General features: G+C 45.4%; 2 protein-coding genes and 1 long non-coding RNA gene across 4 annotated transcripts; all 3 read right to left on the bottom strand.

The window, feature by feature from the left end:
- Nucleotides 1-626: 626 nt before the first annotated feature.
- On the bottom strand, nt 627-3,425 carry LOC133393304 (uncharacterized). Its single transcript, XM_061657750.1, has 7 exons — nt 3,256-3,425; nt 2,656-3,162; nt 2,434-2,571; nt 1,461-2,366; nt 1,245-1,384; nt 1,014-1,167; nt 627-930 (listed from the first exon to the last, which is right to left on the bottom strand). The coding sequence occupies exons 1-7, from the start codon at nt 3,366-3,368 to the stop codon at nt 720-722; spliced, it is 2,169 nt and encodes a 722-aa protein (XP_061513734.1). The 5' UTR covers nt 3,369-3,425; the 3' UTR covers nt 627-719.
- An 838-nt stretch (nt 3,426-4,263) lies between these two features.
- LOC133392859 (uncharacterized) lies at nt 4,264-5,108 on the bottom strand. The gene is made up of 2 exons (XR_009765846.1): nt 4,511-5,108; nt 4,264-4,435 (listed from the first exon to the last, which is right to left on the bottom strand). It is a non-coding gene; the product is annotated as an uncharacterized LOC133392859 (long non-coding RNA).
- Nucleotides 5,109-6,224: 1,116 nt separating this feature from the next.
- On the bottom strand, nt 6,225-8,349 carry LOC1270710 (peroxidase). 2 transcript variants are annotated; one of them, XM_061660346.1, is made up of 3 exons: nt 8,241-8,349; nt 7,080-8,176; nt 6,225-7,002 (listed from the first exon to the last, which is right to left on the bottom strand). In XM_061660346.1, exons 1-3 carry the CDS (start codon nt 8,253-8,255, stop codon nt 6,312-6,314), a joined length of 1,803 nt encoding a protein of 600 aa, XP_061516330.1. In that variant the 5' UTR covers nt 8,256-8,349; the 3' UTR covers nt 6,225-6,311. The 2 variants fall into 2 exon arrangements, with proteins under 2 accessions (XP_061516330.1, XP_309429.6); XM_309429.6 differs by having other exon boundaries at nt 7,080-8,173; nt 8,241-8,347.
- Nucleotides 8,350-9,866: the final 1,517 nt, after the last annotated feature.

The following is a 9,866-nucleotide window of genomic DNA, read 5'->3' as shown; positions in this document are numbered from 1 at the left end:
AAGGCAAACAGACAACAAATTTAAATGAGAAAGATGCATTTCAGTTTCCTTTTAAAAAATGCGTTTAAATTATGAAGAAATTAATGAGGTTTTTCGTAAGGTAAAACCTTAATTTTAATTATTTAGCATTACTACAAACCTGTAGAATAGTAGCGTTTGATATTATCATGGGTAAAGTTTGCATAAGTCGACTCAGATTTCGAACATTTTGAAACCGATTGCGGAAAATAGGTTCAATCAGCGTTATTTGGAGCTGACCGGTGTTATCTAGAGTTGATATCGGTCATAGTCGGAATTATCTAGAATCCCGCCACTTTCTTTCTTCTCCGCTAACATCCGGTAAGATAGGTTCAACCACCATCATTCGAAGCTCGCCAAAATCGTTCAAAATCATAATCCGCCGGGATCGAAGACGTTCAGAGTCGGAGCCTTTCGGAATCAGAGTCAGCTCCAATTTGCTCTGACTCTTATCGACTCCAGCACTGGCTTATTCCGACTCTGGATGGTTCTGTTTTCACCGGAACCAGAATCGAACTGACAATAGCCGGATTCAGTTCGGAGCAGTAGGTGCCCTTCTGAGAATAATCATGATTTATTTTAAAAAAATAAACCCTTTTTAACACTTATTGATTGAATTCATTGTATTTTCGAAAACCTACACTGAAGCTCATAAATTATTCATTTTCCTACTAAAGTATGCATGAAAACATCCGTTTTTTTCATTTGAAGAAACTATTGTACAGCTGATTGGCAACGATTTTGTTGTTCTGGCGCTTCATCAATCGCAACTTGGGACCGCGCTTCACCAACTGGGACGTCCACTCGTCTTGCATAAGCACACCCGGCACTATCCGGGCATGATTGTAGATGTTCTCTATTTTGTTTATTAGCTCAAAAATCTGCACGCTGTGCTTCGATCGCTGTAAAATGCTGCCAAATATTAAAAAATCGAATGATAACATTAGTGCTGTGCAATCAACTACCTGATAGATAGCGCATGTGACTACACTTACCCATCGAACACTTTTATGAAGTGATCGAAAATGAACAAAAAGGAGAAGAAACTTCCCGACACGAATAAAGATGTCTTATTTTTCATCTTATCGATGATTTCGCTCGTTAAATCGATCCTACAGATCAATCTTGCCTGCTCAGTTTTGATGTCATCTGAGGGATGCAAATAGATGTGTTTGACTTAGCTACTATTTTACCAACATTGCACGTTGGATCCCTTGTTGACTTACCGTTTCCTATTATTTTTATGGTATTGGAAAAATCTTGCTGCACCTCGCTGGCGTTGCTGAACGTACGTGCCAATACCAATGTCTCGCCCTTTTTGATCGATTTTAATGCCCGAAACGCGACGACTCCGTGGTCCAGCAATCTGCCGATACGTAAATTACGTAAAACGGTCATTTCTCGTGGCCTGTTTTACAAATAGCAACCCACAGTGTACTTACATAGTGATAACATTTGATTCCTCGTCAGAAGATTCAATTTCACGAACGAATCGGTACAAACCACGGTACTGGTTGAAGGTCGTTACTTTCGGTGCCGATTTGCACTGGGCCAGGTGCTCCAGAAAGTTGAACGTAGAGTGATAACCTTCGCAGTATTTTTGCAGCGCACACTCCACAGCGTCTACATTGTCCGCCTGTTGCGCTCGGTGATTTGCCTCGGTCCAACAAACGTCCCAAAACATGAGCAAGTTATCATGGGTTCGCGCGTATGCGGCTGGCCGCTGATGCGCATCGAATGGCGCCTTCGACTCTGGTGCGTTCGTATGCACTGCGTCCTGCGCGTCCGTCGCTGACGAGCGGTCCATTAACATCTCGTCGACATCTCCCTTGTCGTACGACAGCTCGTATTTGAATCCGCACATAAACGCGTGCACTACACACAAAAGCCGCAGCAGGACGCTTTCAAGGAATATGTTCCGCTCGGCAATCGATAGATTCATCCAGCAGGACTTGTAATCTTCAACCAGCCTTTTGTCCATCATTAAGTAGTACATGATGAGTGAAGCCTTTTGGATCAGCACCGGATAGCTGCCGGGTTCCTCCGCGTAATGATCGCACGTGCACCCTTGCAACAGCGAAAGCAAGTCTTCCGAATGCGCATGGTGATCCTCGAGCAAAGCTGCCCACAGCTGCTCCACCGTCCTGGGATGATGGGTGGGCGGTTTGCGTAGCGATAGGTTCGTTTGCAGTACATCCAACGATTTCACCAGCAGACGGATTGTAAGCATAAAATCCATCAGTGGAAAGAACAGCGACCGGTAGCCCCGACACTCGTACTGGTGGTAATGCTCATCCTTGCCCAAGCATTGCACACTGCAGTAAAATACCTCACGGCAAACTACACATCTGAGATTGAAAGGGAGTTATTATTGGGTTTCGCGCTCAGGTACCCCAAGCTGTCCAACACACTTACGGCACGGTGTAGAGCGTCTTCAGGGTGCACCAGTTACATTGGCCCATCGATTCCGCAACGTAACCAACCACTGGCTTTTCGACGAATATGACATCGCCAACGTTAAAGTCACGCTTGGCCACCAATGATCCGTTGATTCTGGAAAGAAAAGGCAAACATTGTTATTGCACAAACTCCGGTTCGGCTTCGATGCCTTCCGGTTAGTGTCTGGAAGGGACTCACATTTCGCAGGACACGGCACGGCTGTTGCTAGTGCCGAACAGTTCCTTTTCCCAATCGACAGCGCTGCACGCTGCATCCTCCTGCCAGACGGGGAATGGCTTGTTACGAAGAATGTTTAAATTCTGCTCCTGCGAATGCGGATCCTTCGAGCGCCCGAGGAATGTGAGATACTTCCGGTACTGTTCGGTCTTTCTGTACGCTACGGTAAGCAGCAGGTTAATGGAGGTTTGCAACACATTCCGATTATTTTCCAACGGGATGACGTATGCAGCTTCAAGGTAGCGTATCGAGTCCCGCATCCTTCCCGCGTTCTGCAAACGCTTGCCGGCGTTGTTGTAGTACATCTTCAAGTGGGCTAGACTGTTGCACTGGAACACTTTGTCCTGCACCAATGCGGATCCATTCAATAGCAGCACCTTGTTGTGGCGTGACTCCATTTCCTTGACCGCCTTTTTACGACGCTGCTTGGCGAGGTAGTCCAGCTTTTCAAAGCAATGTGTTGCTTTCCTGTTTACATGGGTTAAGGGGAGCGATAGAGGGCGGGGGAGCATGAATGTGTGTACATGGCTGGAGATTGCGCATCGATTTCAAGATACTTACTGCAGCGCCGTCGTGTGGTAACTGTTCTCACAAACGATACTGATTTCGGGAAGCTTTTCATCGTCACCACGGCCTGTAAAGAATTTGCAGTCGTTGTTGTAGAGGTAGTCCATTTTATTTGTTTCAACCACGCAAGATCACTCCCTTTTGATCGGCAAGTACGATTCCGAATGAATGCCGCGATTTGAAAGTTCTGTGGAAATGGCTCAATTTGACATTTGACAGCACTATCCTACCCCTTGTTAGGAAAAACATCGATTGGATCGAGGGCTCAAAAACCGGCTTTAGGGCCGTGTCTGTGCTTCATCGCATGCGATTTTATCGCACGTGCTGTCAAACGCTTTTTCGTATGAAATTGCGATTATTTGGATGATTTTATTAAAATAACGATTATGAAAAATTAAGTTGGAATTGTTCCTACAAAACACCACACATTTAGTTTGACAGATAAAATCGGATGCGGCGTCCGACGAAATCAAATTTTTTTGATTCTGTCGTAGGACGAAATCGCACGTCCGACGTTATCTGTCAAATTCAATATTAAATTTTGACAGGCCTTCCGATAAAATCGCATCCGATGGAGACACGGGCCTTAACGAGCTCGCCAATGCTCCAAATTGGTGCAATTTTCCCTCGCTGGCGATTGTTTTTATAAGTCGTTGTGAGGGGTTTTGAGGGTTCAAGATGGCCGCCAAAAAGCTCGCGCTGCCCAAGTGCCACAAATCCACTAAACGACCACTAAACGGCTTCTAAACGACTCAAGTTCTCTACCTAAACGGAATATAGAAAGACTTCGTTTAGCAGACGGCAAACGACTCATACACTTTTAAAATTTTTTGCCGAATCTCGGTTAATTTTTGCCGAGATCTGCACAACTGAGATCTCGGCAAAGATCTCGGTTAAATTTCTGTTGCCGACATCTCGGTTAATTTCATTTTGTTTTGACGTTTACGTTTAACCGAGAATTTCGGTTAGAGCAAATCGAGATTTCGGCTAAATATAAAAACATTTTATTTTTATTTTAGTGATTTTATTTGCGTATCAAATGGGGTTTTTTGATGTGATGGAAAGTGTTGGGACAGGCGCCGATTCAACCGCCGGATGGGGTACAGCGTTTGGATGTGGTACCGGTACAGGAAAATGAGCCGGACAAGGAGCGGGCACTGGTACAGGCACGGTTCTGTAAAGCGGGCAGAGTGAAACAAGTCTGAGTAAACCCTTTTTAGATTTCATGTGATCGAGTGTTGATACTTACCTCGTGTAGGTGACCGGAAATGAATCCTGGAAGTTTGAACGGTCTGGCAAAGGTTGAACCAACCGGATTAGCTTCCACATCTGATCCTTGAATAGGGACTGCTCCGAGCGACGCTCTGAAGAGCACCGGTTGCGTGCGCTGATGGAGTTTCCTAGCCCCAACCCCGCTCCATACCTGTGCTCGATCGCACGCTACTGATTCTCGTTTTTTTCACGCTGAGAGACTCATTTTCACTTTTTTTTTTATTTTACATCACAACATCACTCCGAAAGGTTTTCGTTTCATTAGCACGAGATTAACAGAATGGCGAATGACAGATAGAATACCGAGCCTCGGCTAATCCAAGTAGTAAAGCTGAAATCTCGGTTATTTTGACGGATTATCTCAGTGACAGCAGTGTTAACGTATGTGCTCGGCATGTTGTGTTGCCGAGTTTCGGTTCAAATATTTATTTAACTGATATTTCAGTTTTAAATGGTACTGATTTTCGGCTACTGGGTTTTTTCAACTGACATATCAGCAAGAATCGAAAGAGCCGACGGATTTCGGCAGTTTTTTTAACCGAGGTCGTGAAATATTTTTAAGTGTGTACATTCTAAAAATAGCAAAAAAGCTGGTGGCGCTCTCTGTTGGTGGGATACCCCAACCAGTTGAGCTTCATCGCTTGGAGGAGAGCTTTCTCATTTCCTCTGTACTGTTGTATTGTTTCGCATTGAAGTTATGCATCGCTAGAATTAGAACGGCGATACAATTGTTTAAATACTAAACTCCAAAGGAAACCACCAGCACTGAAGCAAGTGAGATTTGAGTAATGGTCGTTGGTGTTGATACCCACGTATCTGACCACACGACCATTCATATAGATTTTTGCTCAGAAAGTTAGAAGGCTATATAGGTCATGATAAGATGAAACTTGTCGAAACACATTGTAAGAAAAGGATGGCAATATAATGATGAGTTGTAATACGCCATCTATTGATCAAACCAATGAAGCTGTGGAGCTTTCCTTTTTTTCTATGGATATTCAATTTTCCAGTCGTTTAAGCTTAATCTGTGGCGCTTGGGTGGTGTTTCCATCACTCGTCCACCTCCCCATCTTTCACCCATTGCCCTGCGGGTCAGCGATTTGGAGCGTTGACGATTCCCAAAAGCCGGTCGAGGACTATTCAAATGAAAACGGACCATTAATTCAAACTCTGTAGTTTATTTAACATTAACATTTGTAGGAAATTGAGCTTAAATTTAGACAAATCACTCCCTTCGAGCAGAATACGAACATAATCAAGCGTTCGATAGAATGCGCAAAAAGCGAAAAGAGAGCGTGACGCGTGGACAGGATGTCACCTCTAGGCTGACGGTAGCTGTTAAGCAGCATAGAACCAGCTGCATCTCATATGTTTCTTTTATGTGGATCTTCAAAATGAATTAATTTTATACAAACCAAAGGCCCAACGATGCCTGCTGGTAATCTTGTAGTAAGTTTTACAACGTACAAACCGTCTTTAAACATTCAACTTTCAAGTTACCAACGCTAACGGCGCCTCCTGCATCCAAAATTATACTCCCACAGGAAGAGAGCGAGCTAAAACCATCATTCGAATCGCACACCATTTTGCAGTGCTCTAGCAGATATACCGTGACGGTATCGTACAGAAATAAAAATCTTTCGCAGATGTGCGATTTGTTTGTTCAGCTGAATGCAGTTGTGTTGTGGTACGTTTTTGGGGACATTTTTTTATTGGCTTACTTTACAGATACCAGAGCTTAGTCCAATAAAAAAGGGGCATTCAAGTACACTCTTCTATACACGCCAGGCCGCCAGATTCGGTACGGGCAATGCGCTACACGCCACGGGTGTGTTATGTGCCGAGGCTGGCCCAAAAGCATTCGGTTGAATTTTCGATATCGTCGGTAGCGCTCCACACATCAGCCGTGCTAGACTAATTTTGCGTATCTCCGTCAGTTGCGCCGCCGAAAAGCTGCCCTGCTGTCTACCCGCTTCGAAGAAGTAACGATCGCCGGCACGCGCTGCCAAGAACTGTTGCTCCATGATGGCGTAAAGCGTTGGGCCAACTAAAGCTCCGGCCACAGGCTCTTCAAAGGCAGCACCAACGATCAGGTCAAGATCATCAATCGTTGGGTACAGCGTGCTGAGGTGTTGAACGGTTTTGATGCACGGTTGTCTTAACGTGGCGTTGAACGCTTCCCACGTCGTGTACCGGCTCAATCCGAACCGGGACCGATAGTCGTTGTACCGCGCAAAGCCAAAGTCCCGCATGCGTTGAATGTCGAGTGCAAGCTGATCCTGCCCGAGCGTCTCGCTACCACGGTACATGAAGTTTTTCCACTCGACACTGAAGCTAGCATCGACCTGTTTGGCCGATTGGGTGGTCAGTCCGTTGAAGAAGCTGCTGGACATGCTTTCCAGAAGTGTGAGGTTGCCCGTTAAGCTGCTCAACCGCAACGTTTCAGTTACACCGTCCATGTAGAAACTGGTAAAAGAGATACAAAAAAGGTTGGCCGTTGCTATTAGAACCTGTCTTTCGCTCTGCAAGCCAATTGGACCTACTTTATACCACCCGGTAGTTGGGATTGCATGAACGGCATCACCACGGCTCCAAACTCGCCCACGGAGGAGGGATTTTGGAACTCATTAAAATCCGACGCGAACCCAGTGCCTTCGAATATCAACCGACTACTTAGCATGTTGGACCGTCCCAAAATCCGGGGCAGATACTCGTAGTACACGATCTGCTGGTACTGGGCGATGTTGATACGTCTTGCCTCCTGAAAGAGCACCTCATCCGACCAGCCGGCATTGAGCAGACGTAGCTGGGTGGCCAGCCGGTTGTGCTCTCGCAGGAACAAAAGATGCACCGTTGCGGCCATCGGCGACTGATAGCTCCGTATGTCCGCCACCAGGTAGCACACGTTGGACCAGGTACAGCCGGCCGGATCTATTACCGGCCACTCGACTCCATTGCGCCTTACCGATTGCAGTCTACCGCCCGAGAATGCTCGCAGTCGATTGCTTTGCGCAACGCTGGTGCCGTACAGGAAGGACAGATCGAGCAGGCTGCTAGCACTGTTGATCGGTTGGACCGGCTGTGATGCCGGTGGGTTGCCCGGTTTGGTGAGCACACGTGCATAGTTCAAGCACTGGATGTTGAAAAACGAATACAGCGCATCACCGCTCGGGATCTTGACGGGATAGCATCTGCTCGGTGCGTTCGGTACAATCTGCCCATCGACGCAGCACTGCACGTTGTCGTTGGAACCGGCTGGCAAGCTTAAATCGTTCGCTATCGCCTGCAGGAAGAATATGCTGATCAGCGTATTGCTCGGATCGGGCGTCTCGTCGATCGGGAACACGGTGGATGAAATGGTTCGTGCGTTAACAAACTCGCTGCCATTGCTCATGACCGGAGGGCGCGAGATACCGTCCGCAAAGCTGGCCGGAAGGAGGCGAGCGTAAGGTTCACCCGCACGGCCCAAGCTGGGATTGAACGGGTTGGCGCAGGACGAATCAATCGAACGGTACTTGGAGCTGGGACAGCTCGCTGTTCCACCGCGGGTGGTCGTAGTGGTTGGGGGCTTCGTGACCATCCATGCTGCCACGCTGCTAACGGCCAGTGAGAGCAGAATCGCGCGAACCGTAGCTCGCTGCTGGGGGCGTTAGAAAAGAGCGTCAGTTGAATTTAAAAACGAGATTTCTTGTCGCCCTACTTACCTGCATTCTATCCATGGTGTGGGGGTCTGTCAGCAAAATTGCACCTTATCGATCGGCGCTAAGCGTAGCACTGTGCGGAACAGATACCAGATATTCGCTTTTTATACAAACAATACACGCAAATTCGCGGTACAGCCAGTGTGATCGTGCACGAACATTGGAGAGACCCAGTGTAACCCGTGAAGGTTGCAAGCGTTGCGGCTGTTTCAGGGGGGGAGAAAACCATATTGTAACAGCTGACTATTAGCTCTTGTTTTTTTTGGGATATGCTTGCCGCTGGTTGATTTTTTTCCTTCTTCATTAGTCTGCTTCCGATACGTATCATGATGGATTGTAAACATTGGTACTGGATGCGGCAAAGCCTGACCCCAAAAACAAGTAAAATTCTGCACCGGTCCTACACATAATAATGAAAATGCTCTGGTACCGGAATTGAACCCAAATCTGTTACTGTGATTAGACATGATTTTTTCACCAAAATTTTCGAAATATGATAACTTTTTTGCACTCACCCAACAAAAAGTAGCTCAATTTTTCGAACCTGAGCTACTCGCGCGACATTTCTGCTTCATCCGAAACATACGAAATATCCAGTTTGTCTACGAACCATAAGTCTGGTAAATCATAACTCAGAAAAATAAATTTGAACACATTTTAACTTATTTTTTTATGTTTTTAAAAAACATGTAGGTTGACTGGGTAAACGCAGCCGTTTTTCTATATCGAAATCGCTTGCAAGTATTGGTCAATTCCATCACTCTTGCATATATCATATTTGTTCGTTGGTAATTTCTCCGCAAGTGCACATTTTAAATGTTTGTAGATTTTTCAACAAGAAATATTAGGTCTTTCTTTTTCTTCGGCTTTGGCCCAACAAGCGTTGTCCGTCAAGCCCAAATAGCCAGAATTGCTTAAGCAGCTCATTTTGGCACGCTAAAGATCGCTGCTCTAATTCGCCTTTTGGAGTAGATAAACAGCTTCAAAGTTCTATGTGGGTCTTTCAAACAGCGCATAAGCAGCTTCCTTATGCCACGATGCCAGGGATTATTTTTCTTTGTGTTTTATTTTCAAGCAAGCGTCATCGATGAAATAAACAACAAGATTTGTTTCGTTTAAACACATATGTATATCTTTAAATGTTTTGTATTGAAAATTTTACACAATTTACTGATAATTCACAATCACTTCACTCAATATTCATTCTTCAATTAACGAATCTAACTTGTGCAGCAGCAATGAGATGATTGGCGGCGCCTGTCTTTGACACTTTGACAATACCCACCTTCCCAAATAGCCCGAATTGCTTAATCAGCTCATTTTGGCACGCTAAAGATCGCTGCTTGAATTCGCCTTTTGCAGTAGATAAACAGCATCAAAGTTCTATGCGGGTCTTTCAAACAGCGCCTAAGCAGCTTCCTTATGCCACGGTGCCAGGGATTATTTTTCTTTGTGTTTTATTTTCAAGCAAGCGTCATCGATGAAATAAACAACAAGATTTGTTTCGTTTAAACACATGTGTATATTTTTAATTTCTTTGTATTGATGAATTACACACAAATTTACACAATTTACTGATAACCCAAATAGCCAGCTCGTACTTTATAGCTGATTTGGGGCTGTTTTACG

This window comes from Anopheles gambiae, chromosome 3, assembly GCF_943734735.2.
Source record: "Anopheles gambiae chromosome 3, idAnoGambNW_F1_1, whole genome shotgun sequence".
NCBI lineage: Eukaryota > Metazoa > Arthropoda > Insecta > Diptera > Culicidae > Anopheles > Anopheles gambiae.
The sequence above is the reverse complement of the archived record's forward strand: the minus strand, read 5'-3'. Positions and strand labels throughout refer to the sequence as shown.

What these genes read in the sequence shown, in the direction of transcription:
- LOC133393304 (XM_061657750.1), bottom strand. Translation starts at nt 3,368, where the DNA reads ATGGACTACCTCTACAACAACGACTGCAAATTCTTTACAGGCCGTGGT. An exon ending in TACCACACGACGGCGCTGCA is followed by an intron (nt 3,163 to 3,255) that starts GTAAGTATCTTG and finishes CCATGTAAACAG; the next exon opens with GAAAGCAACACATTGCTTTG. An exon ending in CATAAAAATAATAGGAAACG is followed by an intron (nt 1,168 to 1,244) that starts GTAAGTCAACAA and finishes TGCATCCCTCAG; the next exon opens with ATGACATCAAAACTGAGCAG.
- LOC1270710 (XM_061660346.1), bottom strand. An exon ending in CAACTACCGGGTGGTATAAA is followed by an intron (nt 7,003 to 7,079) that starts GTAGGTCCAATT and finishes CTCTTTTACCAG; the next exon opens with TTTCTACATGGACGGTGTAA.